Source organism: Centruroides sculpturatus, unplaced genomic scaffold (genome assembly GCF_000671375.1).
Source record: "Centruroides sculpturatus isolate CEXI.00-Female unplaced genomic scaffold, Cexi_2.0 scaffold41, whole genome shotgun sequence".
Classification (NCBI taxonomy): Eukaryota; Metazoa; Arthropoda; class Arachnida; order Scorpiones; family Buthidae; genus Centruroides; species Centruroides sculpturatus.
This window is the reverse complement of record NW_019384983.1, coordinates 566,051-586,446: the sequence shown is the minus strand read 5'-3', so window position 1 is coordinate 586,446 and position 20,396 is coordinate 566,051. Positions and strand designations below refer to the sequence as shown.

Sequence of the window (20,396 nt, the reverse complement as noted above, 5' to 3'; positions counted from 1 at the left end):
CAGTATACAAAGCATATAACCGTTCAGTATGTGCATATAAATATATCGTGTTTCGATAAAGTTTTATATTTATAAATATAACAAATGTTAGAAGTCAATTATCGTAAATGTTCTCATAAAGATGCATAATACATGTAAATGCTGGGAAACTATAATTAAACGCGTTACACATGTAAAATAGCTATAAAGTAAATAATGGCTTATATCATAAATAGTAAAAATGTTTTTAATTAGATATATTATTATTATTTCTAAATAAAAAATGAATAGACGAATTAGTTTAAATTCTATATTAGTTATGTAAAAATACTTTAATTTATTTATTTTACTTTTTTTTTTTTGTAATTTTAGAAATTACCGCCAGGTTGTGCTGGTCATCGCAGAGGATGGAGTTTACTCGTTGGATTAATAATTCGGAACGATTTGATGTCCATTTGTTATTAGGTATGGTGACATCTTGAATTGCTATAATAAAAAACATCCATGTTATGAATACAGCATATTATGATTCGAATATATCCACCAAATTTAAACTGATGTTAGTAAATAAAGTTGACCTTCGACGTTAAGCCTTCTTCGAGGACGATGTCAAGTAAGTAACAATATTTAATTAATTAAATTTCATTTTAATTGATTTGAAAATGATAATCAATTACGATTTGCATTATTTTTGCTATTTTACACATCTTGCACTCGGTTTCAAATATAATTATTATTAAAGTCACTTTCTTTTTCATATTACAATATATTTACTATGTTCAAATGCTTATATTTTACTTAAATAACATATTTTGTATATGTAAATTTAAACGTCAGTTATCAGCTCATCGTTAAGGTAAAATAAGGTGATTTACAAGGAGCAGGTAAAAATATGTTATACCAAAAGAAGCTAAATTCAAATAATAATAATAAATTTATTATTATTATTATTATTTACTGTTACTACTATTTTTTTTTATTTTATTTTTAACTCTCTCTGCCCTATGGGCACTAAGGCCTCTTTTAGCAGGCCTATTATGGGTTTGGCCAGTCCAACAATGGAGCGACTGGTGGTGAGGGATGGGACCCAACATATCCGAACTGACCACCACCTGAAAAATTCCTGGGGATTTCTTGATTTGTCAGAATTCAAACCCAGGTCCCTCAGAGCAGTAGGCTGCCACCTTGATCGCTCGGCCATCCAGCTGTCCTGTTGTTACTACTAATAAAGATTAAGTAATAATTGCAATTCATTGTAGAATGCAAAATTACTCATTTTTAAGAAATGCTTTCTTGTTTTCCTAATACTTATTTGCAGTTTCATCTTTCCAGCAAATGTAATTTTACAAAAAAATAAAATTTATAATGCTTCATACACATGTGTAATGTGTATGTAATAATATATATAAATCAATAAGTTTTCTAATTAATCTATATTTATAATTTGACATTTTTTATAAGAAAGTTTCCGCTAGATTTGTTTCTGTAAGAGATTATTATTAGAATGTTCGCTCTTAATATAGATCAGGATTTTCCTGTATACATATTTTTTCTTAAGATTAATTTTAGCATTTATTTGTTGCACTACTTTTAAACATTTTTTAAATGATAAAACTACCTGTAGTTAGTTCAACATTTTATTGCAAAGTTTTTTATTAATTTTATAACATTTATTGTGTTGATATTTACCATATATAGTAAATATGTTATTTTTAGTTATTGAAGTTTGTTTTTTTGAATAATAAATTTTTGACTATTATTTATGAACTAGAATTAATTCATGTAGATTAATACATATTATAACAATTTTGATATGTGACTAAATTTTTCTTTTTCTAGAAGAAAAAGTGTAAAGTTTGTGATAAAATTCCTGAAAGGGACTCATGCTATATTATGAACTATATATTTCATTTGATTCTTATCAAGTTCAATATTTGAGAACTTACTAATCAAATAAAGATTATTAGGAGTTAGATATTCATTTATTGATTTAAACTTTTATTAGGGCCCAGTTAAAGTCACTCATCTTGTCTTCCTTTATTCTGTTCTGATTGAATTGGAAAAAGTATACTTTTGGTTATATTATTATTTTTGTTTTGGTGATTATTATGTTACTATTCTAAAAAATGGTGTATTAATCTTCCCATGTACAGTACATTTTATTAATTTTTCAATGTTAACTCACTTTATCAACAGAAATAATTGTTTATTCTGGAAATGCTTAAGCTAGTGAAAGTGGCAAATTTTTTAAATTTATTAAGAATTAAAAAATATAATCTAAAATTTTTTCTATGTAAATAAAGTAATATTTAAAATATTATCTGCCAGTCTATAATTATGTAATTATTATCCTTTTAAATAAATTTTCATTAGCCAGGTTCAATGAATATTGTATTTGAGAAAAAATAGTTGGTAGCAAAATTAAGCTACATGTTAAAGGTTTTCTTGGAGCAAGTTGATTTATGTATTTGAGAAAGTACTTGTGATTTACAGATGTTAGATTACTTAGCATAAGTGTAATAACTTTAGTCTAAACTAAACATTTAGAATAGACTAGATTAGTAAAATTATTAATAAGACTCATTGTATTTACTCTACTAAAAAAAATTTTAATGATTTTAATTGATTTTGTCATGAGATATATGCAAAAAATTTCTAAATAAAACTGTACACAGCAATAGAAAATAAATTCTTAGACTTTTTATATTAAACATTTGTAATTGGAAGTCATTATTTAAACCTTAAATACAGTAATTTGAAAATATTCAGATTGCATAGAAACTTCAATTAAACAGCATTTTTTTTTTTTTTTTTTTAACATAAAAATGAAAATTGGAAATGTATCTAACAAATTGAAGTATATACAATGATGATGATTTTAGTAGAATTTTTATCTCTATTATTATATCTGAGCTTTCTGTTTACTGACAGATGATCCTAATTAACTAGATTAGTTTCAAGCTGTAATAATGTGATACCTCACTATTTTATTAGGATATCTAGATACCACAATTGCACATCTGATCTTAATTTTTATTTTCTTACATCCACATCGATTCATGTACTTCCACTCTGAAAAGTTATGTTCAATTTTATTCACTTAAAAGGTAACTCCTATGAATTTATGTGCTGATTTTATGTTAGTTTTTTCTGTATATAGTCATATCTTCATATATAATAACTATTTCATACAAGCAGATTGATATTTTTTAATATATTTTTCAAGCTTTACCTTTTTCAAGAATTTTTTAAAAATTCTATACTAAATGCACTAATTTACTAATATTTATCTTCAAATTTTTTCTTTAGAGGAAATAAAAACCAGATTTTTATATAACTTCAAATACTTTAGTAATTTTTCTTATTACTATAGTTTTTTTAACAAATATTTATATGTATGCATACTATAAAACATTTCTGTATTTAGGAATAAAAATTTTTCTGATCTGATGAAAAAAATATTTGTTTTTTTAATGAATGTAGTCATTATTTTCAAGTTAAAAAATTTAGTTTTTCATAATATGGGTTACCATCGACAGTAATTTCAGCTAACACAGTTTAAAATTTCCTTGTCGCAATAGCAATCTGCTGCTACTGTTTGGGAATGTTCAACATTGTCAGATGTATGATGTCAAAATATTGTAAATTTTGTTGTTAAGAATTTTCATTTATTATTATTATTATTATTATTATTTTTTTTTTTTTATTAACCAACTTGTACTGAATTACAGGGTATTTTAAAGGTAGGATGAGATAGATAGTTAGCTGTTGGTTAGGCTAGAATACACTTAACCCATCAGTAATCCAGCAAAATCACTTATCCATTTATCACTGTATAGATCCTAATAATGCCAGATTAGTGATAGTCAACCTGTGTTTATCAAGTTTGCTTGTTATATTGAAATAGCAACTCTATATATATAAAAAATTACTGTATAAATACAAAGCATTTTTATGGCAAAACTCCATCACTAAATTGATTCTCTAAAAGTAGAAATTTAGCTGCTTGGCTGCAAGTATTTGAAAAAAAACACAAATATCAATATTTAGAATATTGTCATTTTGATATTTAATCTATTTTATTTATATTTTCTTTTTACAAATAATCAAGAATAGTACTATATTGCTAAAATGTCAAAATGATAAAAGCAATTTCCAGATGGTGAATCAAACTTTTTAATTTGTTCTAGAACTCTGAATCAATGCTGTTATTAATGAATAATTTGATTGAATAGTTTGTTATAAAAGTAAAAATTTATTATTTAAAATAAGTACTAAAAATATGGTGTGGATCTTAGACATTTATCTATTGTCTTTCATTAGTTTACAATTACATAACTATTATATAACCTTAAATTTTTAAGCAAAAATATTTACTTGTATAATAAATTAATGTTAAAAATTTTATTTTTTGTTTGCATATTATTTAATCTTAAGTTACTGTATTTTCAAGCATATAACTTGTGGATTATGTTCAAAAGTTAATTTCAAGGTGTGTGGTCATGCAATAGATGAAGTTATAATCCAATTTTAAATTGCAAGTACAAACTTTCATCTAAAGAGCAATGGTTTTCAAAGTTAACAATCTATGGACCACTTAAACCAAGTCACAGATGAACTGTGGACCATTTGTTTTTTCATCCACTTTTTATCCTGTAAATAATGATAGACAAAATATTTTGGTACACAATCTATCCCATAACTTAATATGAGAGAGATGATGCATGACGATATTCTTCTCTGGCTAAGCAGTATAGAATTGTATTTTGGAAAAATTACTAGGTCAAATATAAACATCCAAACCTGATATTTATATACTAAACCCACATGATTGCTGAATTATATCGGACTATATTACTAGTTCTATAATAGTAGTAGTAGTAGTAATAATAATAATCACAGATAAAACAATTTACCACAACAGACCAGACATCACACTCATTGACAAACACAATAAAATCACATACATTATAGACATAGCCATTCCAAACACTCACAATGTACAAAACACATGCACTGAAAAAATTAGCAAGTACACAGAACTCGCCCAGGAAATAAGGCATCTGTGGAAGATGGATAGGGTGCTTATTGTACCTGTCGTTTTCTTCTGTACGGGTGTGATACTACACACACTACACAAAAGCCTGGGAACATTACAATTGAATAGAAATACATACATCACACTACAGAAGGCCACTATATTGAATACATGCCACATTGTTAGGAAATTCCTGAATACAGACACTGCTATACTTATTTAATTTTAGTTTTGTTTTGGTTGCTATGCCTTGACTCTGGTTTGGCATAGTACATAGCCACCGGTGTGAACCGAGTATAACCCACTAAACCCAACACATAATAATAATAGCAGTAATATAGCCAGATATAATTTGTTAGTGGTTTGGCTTAAATATGACTAGGTCAGTCTGTGGACCACTTGATGCATGCTCACAGACAATCAATTCATGGATCATACTTTGAGAACCACTGCTCTACAGCACGTGGATTATACAGAAAGTGTTACACAAAGATTTTTAGTTCTAGCAATTTTTGTGATATATAATATAGCAAGTTTTATGCATGAAAATATAACAGTATGAATATGTAGCTTTTTATCAAATTTTCAGATTTGTATGTTCTAATTTGCTTATATAATTCATAATTTACTATTTACAGTGCACTGATCCAAACATCATTTAATCTAACCAGTTATTCATTTTCCACTAAGGTTTCAGCCAATTTTAAAATAATTGTAGATTACTTTACTTTAAAAAACTTTTTTTAATTAATACATTCGACACATTTTAAAAAATGTGTTCCAAATACAGAATAAAAAATTTTAAATATATATATTTGTTTACTAATCTAAATAATCTACACAATAATTTGTTAGAATGATGAGTGCAGGTGTTTTGAACCAGAACCTAACTTCTCTCATTGGACTGCAAAAATAAAATAGAATGAAAATCAATTGAGTGTATCAAAAGATTTAACAAATGATTAACTAAGCTTTGCATTTTCTAATAGATGCTGTCTTTAATAATTTAATGATAGTGTTAAGTTTACTTTTAACATTTAGTCATTAAATTGTAATAAATGACAAGATTTTTATTAAACTGTATTCAAGTATATACCTATTTAGAGGATAAAAGTAAAATTTTGATCAAAAAGTACTGTCATTTTTAATTTTTTTATGAAGAAAAGTGTATTCAAAAACTAGCGTAAGAAAAAATTTTTTTTTTGAAATTCACAATAATAGAGTTAACGAAAAAATGTTTTTAAAGTTTTTTTGAGAATTTTCAATGCACATAATTTAAAATAACTGTGTTGGTTCTTTTTATTTATATAATGGTAGTTTTAAAAAAGTGAATTTTTTTTTGTTAGAAAAGTATTTATTTGCAATGAATAATACTTAGGAACAGTTTTTTTGTTAGAACAAAAATAATTGTTTTGTATAATTTTTCTAAGTGATTTTTAAATAATATTCCTAAAAGAAATAAAAAATATAGATATATATGAGAACAATGCACTAAAAAATAATTATGAAGTTCTTAAATTTGTATTAAATTTTTTTTGTAGAATTTTTGTAACTAGTCAGATTCAATATTTAAAAATATGAAATTTATAGTTTAACAAGTTATTAAAATGATTAAATTTTCAAGAAATACGGTTGTCCCTCTATAGTCAGACGTTTTTTAATCCGATATGCTCAGTAGTCCGACGCACCTCCCGTCAAGGTACCCGTCCCCGTTACGTGTCTGCTTGCACAGAAGCATGTCGTGATGTGAATCTCCCTATCCAATTCTTACTTGATGACACACATTTCGTGTGTTTTATGTGAGCAGTTCTGTTCGAACAGTTNATGTGAATCTCCCCATCCAATTCTTACTCGATGACACACATTTCGTGTGTTTTATGTGAGCAGTTCTGTTCGAACAGTTGGAGTAGAGAATATTGTAAGTTACTGCTAGCAAAACAATGCGAAATATGTAATTATTTTCGGTAATCTGACACACCTTTGGTCCCATACCTGTCGGATTATCAAGGGACAACTGTACTGGATACTATAAAATATTCAAGTAGTCCAATGTAATTTGGTGGTTGTTTTGGCTTTACAAATTTATTGGGTTTTGTGATGTTTGTTTATGTATAAAATAATCATTTAGCTATATTTTTGTAGCAAAACATGCAAATCAAATGCTTTTGAAAAATGATTCCTTGAAAGAAGGTTTATCGTAGTGTGTAATCAAGCCTCTGGCAAATGCTATAGGTCTGCCAAATCAAGTCAAAGGCTGCAATGATTCTTCCTGTCAGCTTTTCTATGCTCATGATCCTCATGTATAAGCATTTTGAGATGGCCTCATAGAAAAAATCAAATGGGATGCAGTCTAGTGATTGCATCAGACACTGCATATTTCAAATTCTGTCCATCCAATAATGGGGAAAATTCATGTCCAAAAAGTGTCACTGTAAGAGTGATTCCTGCATGTTAAACTAGTGCAGGAGAATCACATCTTCCCACAACTCAGATAATGTCTTGGCTAAGAAAGCCAAATAGTCATCCTCTAATAAGATCTTATAAGATTTATGGTTTGAAGATGATCTCAACTATCCATGCCCACACATTTAATCAGGAACTTCTGCTGATGGGTGACTGGTGTAGATAATATATGGATTCATCTTTGTTCATACATGTATGTTGTGAAGTTCACTTCTCATCTGTAAACAGCATTTGTTGGAGAAATGCAAGATTTGCTGCTGATTGGAGTAGCAATTACTGGTAGACTGACTGTCTTGAAGCAGTCTTGTGGTTGTAAATCCTGCACCTTCTGTAGATGGAAGGGATGTAATTCATTCTTGTGTAAGATCAACCAGACCATCTGCATTTACTGCAAATTGCTTGGGTCTCACAATGTAGGCCAAGACTTCCTCTTCAAACTTGACATCCTAGATAACCTTCCAATCTCTCAGATGATGGTACTTAGTAAGCAGGGAACATTCTGCAGGATGAGATGGATTCTAATGGTTGGTGAAATACACATGGTAGATGCATTCTGCTGCCACAGGCCTCTCCTTAGATGTAGTACTGTATATATCTGCTAGTGCACTATTGCTGTATGTGTCCATGTTGATCAGTTCCTGATGAGAACTGTAGAGCCATGTCATTTAATAAAGACATCAACACTGCCTGGTCAGGTTCATTGTGTGCCATATATGTATATGAGTAATGCTTATTGCACAGCACTTGTGTACTCTAATACCTTGGCAGTGCATTTTCAGTTACAATGAACAACTTTAGACCCTTAAATAGGTATCATTCTACAACATAGGGCAATTCATTCATGTGCAATGGTGCCAAATTTTCCTATGTCCTATATAAAAGTTAGTTTGTCAAAAAATTTAAATACAGTGGTGCCTCGTATAACGTACGCCTCGAATAATGGACGCTGCGAATAATGGACTTTCTGTTTGACCGTTACGTGACTCGAGCAACGGACTTGCTGCGAACAACAAACTTTCCGTTCGGCAGTTATGTGAGACGAACAATGGACTTTTTTCGAACAAGTGCAAATGATGTTTCCACTCTTTTGCCATTGCCAATGACAATCTGCTATTTTTAGGATATATTAGTATTATTAGAATGTATTATTAGTATATCTGAAGTAGAAATGTAATGTAATATATGTTGACGATTCAAATAAATGAAATGTAATTGTGTAGATGCCGAGGTGGCGGGACAAAAAGAGGTAAAAAACAAACGGAGCGAGAGTAGCTCGTAGAAGTGTTTAGTGATCTTAATTAATAAAGAATTATTCATATCATATAATCTGGCAAGTTAAGTCATTTATAATGCATCATGGCTTCTAAAAAAAAAAACAGAAAGGTGATTTCAATTGAAACAAAGCAAGAAATCATCAGAAATGAAAGTTGACAAAAACTTGGGGAGAGGTTCAGGAGTTTACCAACACTCATTATCCAAACAGAGCTGAGGCCAACAGGATCAATGATCTCTACGATGACACCTTTGTCCGTCATTTCCGACAGGTGTTAAAGAAGAAAGAGAAACAGACCACCTTGGTCATGTTTTTCAAGAAGCCAGCGGGCAAAAAACAAAGGATGGAACAAGAGAAGTTGACCCTGCAAGTTCCGGTAGCCTCTCCTGAATCTGACTCCGATTAAAAAACAATAAAAAAAGACCCGCTGCAATGTGTAAAAAGTCTGTATCTGTATGAATGTGTAAAGAAAGTGTTCTTCCACCTCCTCCTCACAACATCTGACTACCCGGCATAATTGGTCTCCTCTCCATTTTCATTTTTTATGGTACAGTACTGGTTATTTTATGCTGCGGAACGAATTATATGTTTTAACATGTATTTCTATGGGAAAATGCGTTTCGTATAACGGACGTTTCACTTAATGGACGTGCACCTGGAACGGATTAAGTACGTTGTACGAGGCACCACTGTACTAATTTTTATTGATATAGATTTTTTTTGTAATTAGTTCATATTCTGTAGTTTTGAAAGAAATGACATTTAAGTAATGTCATTCTCATTTTTGAAATTTTGTTAGTTTTAAAGAAAATCAAATGATATTCTTTGAAACATTATTTGTATGTTTCTTGTTATTGACACAGAAGTAATATTATACTATATAGTTAGCATGTTAAGCAAATCTTTTATTACATATTATGATGATCTGTTAGTATAATAGTAAATTTGCACTAATAAATTGTGTTATTGTATTGATATTGGATCATGAGATTTTGGAAGTTTCCCCATAGAAAGCTGAAATCAGTTCTTATTAGAATCTCAAAAATTTTTATATTTGTGGTAAATAGAATATAGAAAACTGATCTTTTTTGGACAGCCCTCTTAGTCATTTTCATGATTTCAATGTCTTGGGAAAGTCATCTGTGCATATTATGTTGTGAATGTCATGCTCAACTGATACTAGTGACAAGTACTGTGGTGGATTAAGTCAAAGCATAGCTACCCAAACAAGTATAACATTAAGCTGTTATTGGTATGTGTACCAACATCTAGAAATTTCCTAACAATGTGAAATGTTCAATATTGCAGCTTTCCATAGTGGCATGTGTTTTTATTAAGGTTTAATTAATGTTTCTAGAGTTTTGTGTAGTGTATGTGATATAACAGCAGTAGAAGAGAGGACAACAAGTACAATAAATACCTTATCCGTCCTCCACATCTCTTATTTCTTGAGCGAGTGAAGTGTACTTTGTTGATTTTTTTTTGTGTGAGCAATTTTTATGTTGAGTGTTTGGAAAGGAGATGTCTATTAGATAAGTGACTTTACTGCATTTGTCAATCAGTAATGTCAGGTCTATTGTGATGAATTGTTTTATCTGTGATAATGGCTCTGTTGTTGTATATTTTGTGTCATTTTCTAATACTACCTGTAGAGTATACAGGGTTGGCAAACGAAAACGAAACAGCAGAGTTATCGTGTTCGTCCAAGCAAATCGCTCGGACAGATCGATGTTATTCTCAAGGGGGACATCTTCTGCAATAAAGTTTTTGCGATTCTGAATACAACAGACAACAAAAGATTTTTAAAATTCATTCACTTTTTATTAACTGAACAAACATTTATTTCGGAAGAAAAGTAACACACTGTTAACAAACATAAAAAAAACCTTTGAAGCTGAACCGCATATGCAAGGAAAAAATATAAAATTAAGGCTGATAATGTGTTATCTGTTTCCAGATGTTCTTTTTTGTAGTGTTTGCATTAAGCTTGACCACTTAATGATTCAATCAGAATTTAAGATTATTATTTGTTTATTATGAATTTTGTACAACATAATCGTTATGGTTTACACAATTGTTGAAAGGGTAGAAATAATAACTCTTCATTTCATATTTACATTCTTTTCTGGTGTTCTATTTTTATGTTAACTGAGGAAGAAAAAAGGTTAAAAAACAGTCAAATGTTTTTATTTCATTAATATTTATTTGCTGGATTTTTAAAGGTGTGTTTTACTCTTATCAATTTATTGAAAATGCAATAAAAAAGATCAGATTAATAATGGAAAGCAAATATTATTACTTAATTCAAACTGGTCATTTAAAGTGTTAAATGTTTTTTTTCTTTTGATTTATTTTAAACAATATTTGTGCCTGGATTTGTATCTTCGTTTATATCTGCCTTTTCAGTCTCCTTGTCGCTAAATACATTGAAGTAATACATTTGGAGTACTTGCTACATTTTTCTTCAACTCTTCTCTCAGCCAACACGCCATGATTTTTTAATTTGGGTTATATACAAAACTAAAAGCACTATAAATTTATGATTTCCATTATATTTTTACATGAAAAGTACTTAAAATATCACAAAATGATTGCAGTGCAAAACTCTAATAATCTTTAACTGATATTCTGACTTGTACACTGCACCAATGCACTGTAACACACTACATATGATGGGCATTAATTAACTCATTGGGTTATTGTGATGCTTGTATGCTTGTCTTATGTAAGTGTCCTGCAACTGGTATCATAGTGTGTATTATCTGATTGGCCACTCCTGTCATTAGATTCAATAGGCTTGCACTGCAGATATTGATGAATTAAAGCATATTTAACGATTGTATTACTATTTATATGTTGGATACTTTTTACAGTTATTATTTTTATGATTTTGTTTTTAGGTTAAGTTGTACTGTTTTTATGGTTTTCATTATCTTGCCAAACATATGATTTCAGTTCATTCCATTACCAATTAAATCAGTTCCCACTGTTTACAAAACTATAAATAACTCTACTATGTGAATAGGACTCTATCCAAGACTAGAACAATTGCATTGGCATATTCATACATTACTAGACTTGATGGATTTTATTGGTGGAACCTCTAGGGTTTCATGGAACATAAGTTGGGAACCCCTGCCATATATCAAGACTATCTAAAGGAATTTGAGGTCATCTAAAGTTATTTAATTTTTTCCCAATAAGTGGCATTTCATAAGAATCAATATTAAGTAGATTATTGGGCTGCAATTTGAAAAATTTGTTTCCAATGTCTGTCATCTGTCCATCTGTTTTTCCTTAATCTTGAACAGAGTTAGATGGGGAAAAAAAATATGGAAACCTTAGGGGAAGAAGGCCCCGATTAACTATCTAAGAACTTCTGATGCAACCCAGAAGTCATATTATTTCAATTCAAAAATTTTCCCCTGAAAGATGTCTGGGACAACTGTATTGTTAAAGGAAAAGTATGATATACAGGAGCAAGTCACTACTAATTTGGAATGGAGAGTGCATATTTTAAATTAAATAAATAAAAAATATAATAAAAAATTGCAGCTTGACATTGTGACAATATCACAGTAAATAATTGCTCATTCTTCTATATACATAAATGAGGATGTATGTTTGTTCACTATGCACATCTAGGCCATTCAACCAATTGCTACTAAACTCTGCAGTTATGTTCAAATACTTTTAACTTAGATAATGTCATACATCCCACCCCAAATTATCGTTTGGATTTCTATATATCAATTAATTTCTGTCTATATTTGATTGCTGACTTTATATGTAGTGCCATCTATTGGAAAAAATTCAAGAAAATAATAAATTATCCTTTTTATATTATATTTAATTTTAAAAAATATATATTTATATTCACTGAATTACTACAACAATGATATAGCCTGAAATAGATGTGCCATTATGCTGACAGGTAGCACATAGCACTTGCCTGCATGGAGTGTAGTGTTTTGCCCTGTACTGTACATCATACTTTCCTTCTTGTCCAGAGTTGTCTGTTGTGTATCTAACTCTGTTCAGGAAAAATTTTTGAATTGAAATAATTTGACTTGCAGTACAAATTAAAAGTTCATACATTGTTGATCTGGTCCTCTTTCTTGTATGATTTCCATGTCTGGTCTCGACTTTCATCTAATTTTATTCTCAAGATTAAGAAAAAACAGAAATGGACAGATGACAATGGAAATTTATTGGTCTACAATTTTTTCAAATTGTAGACCAATAAATGTAGTCCAATATAAGCACCCTTCAGTAGCCAAGTGGATAAAACCGTTGAACACCAGTAGTCAGTTGAGTTCACACATAGCCAACGGACTGGCCATGTGGAGTTTTCTGAATTTTCTTTACCTTATATAAAGCTGGTCCCTATTTAATTGTTACCAAGTCTTCCTGGAATTCATCCTTTTTGGCAGATTGTTCATGTGTCAAGTTGCCTTAACCAAATTAACCAAACAAATCTTAATAATTTTTCTTCAAACACGATATTTATAAATATATGCTTAACTACCAGGAAATCTGGACACACCACCTCCTCCCCTGATTTCACCTTCCCTTATTAACTCATACTGCTCAGTGGCGTTCTGTTCTTGGAAGCAGTGGAAGTGCTGTTTCCCTTGTAATTTCTAAAATATATGAAAATAATTGCACAATAAGTACTTATTTTAACGTACTTTTAATTAATTAAAATTAATATTTTATTATAACTGCATTATGTATCTTATTACAAATTTCTATACTACATGTGAAAAAAGCGATAAGATTGCTATTGTATATTCAAATATCAGTGATGGAATGGAAGTGTTGTATTGTCAAATGAGACAGCTTCCATGGCAAAAATATCTGAATGGTGTAAAGCAGCCAGATTATACACATTTGAGCATGCACTTTACAGAGCACCAACCTCGTGCAGTTTAGCTGGTGGATGCTACACACCAAAATATAACGCTTCCCAATGATTCTATCCAGGACTATTAGCCACTTGTGTGATAGATATTTGGCTGCCCTCGCCCCATTATATAAATCACAAGTAGATTTATAACTTACCAGTAAACTCCTGTCGGTTGGGCTATGTTTTTATGATAGTTCTGTATAGTTGACAGGAGTTTTAAAAAATCCATTAAGATATTTGATATATTTATTCTGCTTTTGTTATGCTCTCCCATTTTGTATTACTTACAGATTTCAATGTTAAACTAGTGATGTTAAGATTTAGTATGTCCCATCTATAAGGGGATGCAGAAAAAAACACGCACAATTCTTATACAATGTTAAAAAATTAACTGTTACTTTGGCAGCATCATTTACAACTAAATTTAATGAATGAGAGAGATGCATAAGTTACAGAAAAAGCTCTAGAATTTATTTCTTAAATTTACGATTTATGTATCCGTTGTCATAAAAATTTGCCTTTCCACTTTTTTCCCACGACTACAAATATTCAAGTACAAAGTATCCCGTTTTGATTTATTTCTACTTAAGTAGTAGTTAAATAATTAAGCGATTAGTAAATTGGGGACATAAATAAAGTCCTGCTGAAAGAGTCAAAATGTTTCTTAAACAAAAGCTTAACCAAACCAATCTCTAACCGAGTACAGTGGGGATTGATTTCTTCGTAATATTAGATATAATAAAGACAAATTTTTCCAGTTCAATGAGAGTGACCAAAAAGTTGTAAATTTTGAAGTTTCCATGGACACCTGGTCCTAAAGCGAATTAGTTAGAAAACAAGTGACTATTAAGTTTAACATATTTAGATTTTTATAGCTATGGTGAGAAATGTTTAAAATCTACAACCCTGTCGCGTCCTTTGAGATATACTAGTGATGCAACAAAAGAGGCATTTGACATTGACCGGTATCGGCACCCTGTGGAGTTGGCAGTCTGCATGTATGCACGCACTGCAACTGTCTGATTCCATCCATTAGCTCATAGGGAGCTATTTGACTAATCAGATTGTTTTGAGATTTAAAAAGTAAAGAATATTTTGTTATTTTTATGTATGTTTCTTTACAAAGCTATATTTAATTATAATTTTCTGTAAAAGTATATTCATACAATTGAATATTTTGTACTGGGTATGTATAATTGTATATCCATCACACATTTTATTTTACAAAGTAAGTTAATAATTTTATTTTTAATTTTAGTTCGTGGCTAGCGATTTAGAATATAATTGTGATATTGAAAATTTATTTTAAAAGAATTTTGGCTCAAGACCATATANCTCATAGGGAGCTATTTGACTAATCAGATTGTTTTGAGATTTAAAAAGTAAAGAATATTTTGTTATTTTTATGTATGTTTCTTTACAAAGCTATATTTAATTATAATTTTCTGTAAAAGTATATTCATACAATTGAAGAATATTTTTTACCAGGTATATATATCCACCACACATTTTATTTCACCATGTAAGTTTTTATAATTTTATTTTTGATTTTAGCCCGTTTATCGTGGCTAGCAATTCAGAATGTAATTGTAATATTAAAAATACATTTAGAGAGGTCTATGGCTTTTTACTGGCTTATCGAACAAACGAATACCATCACTGATGCAAAATTAACTGATTGCCCCTGGAAGTTGGCTTCTTACAGAAACATTGCTTCCCTATCACGGCATGCCACTGATACTGCTTAAAGATATATTAATTTGGCTGAATGTTAAATATGTGCAACAATTTTAAAGCACAAAATAGAGTTCAGTCTTTTCTGTACCAATGTTTATTTTTCTGATTTATTATTATGGTGACATTTCTTTATTCAAAATTTCCTGTAGTTATAGTGTGTGTAATATGCACTTTATTTACATGTTGAGTCTTACTGTCAAATCTACTTCCACTATTATTATGCCACAACTTTAAAAAGTTTTATTTACTTACAGGTTATGTTTTTCCTGAGCTTTACTTTTTAACCTGGTTTCACTAATTTTTTTTATGGGAGTACACACACTATATATATATATATATAAAATTTGCATATTAAAAAATAAATGTCCATTTGTGTATACATGCATCTTAATATGGATTGCAAGTGATTTAGCAATCTATTCAATATAACCTTTTTTAAAGATTAATTTTATTGACAAAAGCAACCCCTAAGTTGCTATATGAAATTTGTCTATCTTATACATACGTATACAGTAAGACCCCACTTAACACTGATTTGATATAACATGGTCTGCCCAGAGCCTTAAAAAAAGCTCAAAATTTACACTGATTGAAATTATTGTGGCATTTCATTGATTCATATGTAATACGATTTATTTATGAACACAAACCAATCAGCAAAAGATAGTAATTCGTCGTATCACTGTACTTTCCATATATCTATGTTTGGTGCAGTTTTGGAAAAAAAATATATCATGGGTACCATAAGCAATATCGACTTGGCTTGGCAAGAATTAACTGTTCATGCATTTATCAGTTAATTCTTGCCAAGCCAAGTCAATATTGCTTATGGTACCCATGATATATTTTTTCCAAAATTGCACCAAACATTAGATATATGGAAAGTACAGTGATACGACGAATTTCCACCTTTTAGCTGATTGGTTCGTATTTGGGAATAATCAATGAAATATGAAATGCAGTGATAATTTAAATCAGTGTAAATTTTGAGCTCTCTTTAGGCTTCAAGCAGACCATGTTATATTGAGGCAGCATTAAGCAGAGTCTTACTACTTTGTGTGTGTGTGTGTGTATAAAAATTATTTATTTTATTTATTAGCATATTAAAAAAATAGTCTATTGTAGGTTTTAAGTTACTGTTTTCAACTGTTAAGTTAAAACACATGTAAATTATTACGGAGGTAATTATTTTTTTTTTTTTTTTACTTAATGGACTTAAATTACAGGCATAAATAGCCTCCTATGCTACAGACCCTGAAATGCAAGCCCACCTCCATAAGGCCAAATTATTAAAAATGTCATGTCAGGTTGAACACCTTCGCAAGAAGCTTTAGAAATTTACAAAGCCGGACTGGCAGGCAACTGTGTTAACAAAAAGGATGCCACTAATGTTTCTTGCGAATGGAGGTGGTGCTATGAGAAAAAACTAGAGCAACATTAGATGCTTATTTTACACCATTAAGTATATATTATTTATTACTTGTGATGTAAAGATAATTTTTTAGCCAAATGTGCTACTATAGTGATAAAATTATCTTTTAGTTTAAATTTTTCGGAATTTTAAGATAATTTAAACATTGTCCGATGCATTTCAAATTGTACTAGTCAAAAGCCTGAGGAAAACCATGGATATGGTTGAAAACGTTAGTTTTATTTAATTTTTATCTTTACTGGGATATAATAAGGTTCTCGTGTGTTAATTAGGCATAAATACNACTTTTATTCCACTCTGTAATCATACAGCTTTTTATTTATTTAACGAAAAACCTGTCATATAAATTTTTATTTTGTAAAATAAAACATACAACTAAAATTATATCCGTATATCCGTGATATTTTTTTTATTTCCATTGCATAAAACAGCACATAGTCTCAACTTACAAGATATAAAGAATATGAAATATTTTCTATTAATAATATATCAATTGTTAATAAATTAAAGAGTTATTAAAATTAAAAAGCGCCAAAGTTTATTCTAGTGGCTATATTTTGAAGTAAATTTTTTCCTGGAAATTGAAGTCGCAAACTCAGGACAATATGTATGTATGTCAAATTTGGTTGAGATTTATCCAATAGTTTTTTCTACAGAGAGCTCTGAACATCTTAATTATGATTACCTTATGTACATTAATATTGTATACTATTTTGGATAAGAGTAGGCCTATTAGTTTTATAGATAATAAAATGTCATTATTATATTTAGTCTATTGTATGCTGATTCATTTTTTAAATATTTTATATCTTTTCTTAATATATTCTCCAATAGTTCTTGATACAATTAAGGATATTCTGACCGATCGATAGGTTTAATATTGGTGAATGGAATTACATTTTTGTCATTAATATCTTAATTCCGGATCAGATAGATTTTTATCAATAAAAAATTACTGAAAATTAAATAATGAATTCAAATAAAGTTTATTTTGTATAAAACAGGTAAAGATAGATATTTGTTTTTTAGTATGAATCTAAGAATCATATCTAAATATCTAAAGAATCTAATTTAAGTTTTGACATTTTGTAAGATACTTAGACAAATTATAGTTCCATTCATTTCAGTCTTCTGTTGAAGTTATAGATTAAATTATTATTTACATAAACTAAAATATTATGTATAACATAGTTATTNGAATCTCTTACTCAGATTTATCTTTCAAAATTTTTAATAGTTAAACTGTTAACCATATATAAGTTTACAATTATTTTAATGATTAATTTAAAATTTTAGAAAAATCTAAAAACATTTTGATTTAGATTGTATTCATGTATATTTATACATCAGTATATAAGCTAAATTATACTTGATTTCTCAGATCATAATAAAAGTAAGGTTCCATTAAATTATTGAAATAATTTGGCCTAAATAGTGCCACCTTCATTTATAACTCAATAAAATTTTAAAATGAGTTTTTCATAATTAATTAAAAATGTTCTGGAAGAAAAGATATTTAAGAAATGCTAATTCATGCAAACTAGACAGGCAAAATAGGGATTATGCTAATGAAGATTTTTTGAGGAATCGTCGTTTTCATACATAATAAATTTTTAGAATTAATAAGTTTTTGACTAACCAGTAAAGTTTAATCTTAAGTTTTTATCAACTGGACTAAAATGTTTAGTTTTAAAATGTTTTGCAATAATTTGAACAAATATACTAAAGTAATAAATTCAAAAGGTTTGTGTCAACATGGATTAAAACCAAACAGTACTTAACCAATTGAATCTATATTTAAAGATTTTACTTTATCAAAATGTAGTATTCTGTCTGTATTGATAGTTAAAGAATTTGTCGTCAGCTTTGAAAATCAGTTATTGTGAAGTTTTATCAGTTTTAACTAATACATCAAAAATTGCCTCTATAATTACAATATTACAAAATTAAGAAATATTTGTTTTTATTTTTTAGATTAAAATATAAAATGTTTAAATTGAAAAACAAATTAGTTAATAATAGTCAATGCATGAAAGAGCTTAATGAACTAAGTGAAGTTTTTGTATATCTTGATTCTTAAATTTATGAAGTTGTTGTTTCTATAGTTAATGTTTTATAAATACAACTGTTATAAATTACACTTTTAATTTATAAAATTGATGGTTAAAATACAGAAATAACCTCTATAAATAAAGTAAAATTATATATAGATTCTGCATGATGAAAAAATCAATGTAAGATAATAATAGCTTAGCAATTATTACACTATTATTATATGATTAAAAGTAATATATAGATATATTCCATAGAATAGAACTTTTTTTTTTCCTTAAAAAAATTACTGAAAATTAAATAATGAATTCAAATAAAGTTTATTTTGTATAAAACAGGTAAAGATAGATATTTGTTTTTTAGTATGAATCTAAGAATCATATCTAAATATCTAAAGAATCTAATTTAAGTTTTGACATTTTGTAAGATACTTAGACAAATTATAGTTCCATTCATTTCAGTCTTCTGTTGAAGTTATAGATTAAATTATTATTTACATAAACTAAAATATTATGTATAACATAGTTATTAAATTCAATCTATGAATTTGTAAATTTCAATTTCCCCAAAAAAATTTTTATAAAATTAATTTATTTTTAAATGTCCAGAAAATTTCATATTCAATATTTTTCTATGAACATAATGAAATTTGAATAGCTACTGAAATAAATAAATTTTTGAAAAGTTCAGTTTTAAATTGAGTAGTTCTGAATTATTATCTTGTTTTTGTATATGTAATTTACCATTTTTTTTTTACCTTACATGACACATTCTTTGTATCTAAAACTAGCAGACCCCGCCACGCCTTGTTGTGGCTCAAAATGTATCTATTATAAATGTATAACACTTCCCCCGTGGGGGAAAATTTTTAGAAAAATTTTTTCTTGGTGTACATTCTCTTGACGTACCCTATTAAAACGCAATCAAAAATGCAAAAACCCACATCTAAAATAGTATAATAGAAGCCAAGTTCTTCACAGTAAGCCTTAATCCTGTCCCTCTCCCCTGCGGGGGGAATATCAAAAAAATCCCTTCTTAGTGTACATTCTGTTTACATACTCTATTAAAACACAATCAAAAATGCAAAAAATCGCATCTAAAATAGTATAAATAGAAGCAGAGTTCTTTACGGTAAGCCTTCCCCATAAGGCTTACCGTAAAGAACTGTCCATCTCCCATGTTTAACGGAATAATATACAACCTATGTCCACCCTGAAGTTCCATTCTAAATATTGGTGAAAGAATTTTTGAAATGGATGAGTAGTTTCGGAGATTACCTGCTGCATACAAACTAACATACATACAAACATTACCTCTTTATAATATTAGTATAGATATAGGATTCATCTTAACTTTCGAATATAAGTAAATTCATCTATACCAACGGTTCCCAACCTTTTTCGGGTGGCGACCCCTTTTTATAAAAGTCAAGTGACCCGCGCGACCCCGATACAATTGAAAAAGGCATTTTTAATAAGGTAATTAAAAAAACAACGAAATTAGTTTTTTTACT

At 28.8% G+C, this 20,396-nt stretch overlaps 1 protein-coding gene across 2 annotated transcripts in view; it reads left to right on the top strand.

Moving 5' to 3' along the window:
• Window positions 1-351: 351 nt before the first annotated feature.
• Window positions 352-20,396, top strand: part of LOC111632813 (oxidation resistance protein 1-like) — a 57,141-nt gene continuing 37,096 nt past the window's right edge. Inside the window, exon 1 of one of the 2 annotated variants that reach the window (XM_023377338.1) lies at window positions 352-592. In XM_023377338.1, the coding sequence (XP_023233106.1) occupies window positions 586-592 (7 nt within the window). In that variant the 5' untranslated portion in view covers window positions 352-585. Of the gene's footprint in view, window positions 593-3,046; window positions 3,087-20,396 lie in introns of those variants that run through there. The other variant, XM_023377337.1, reaches the window with a different exon arrangement.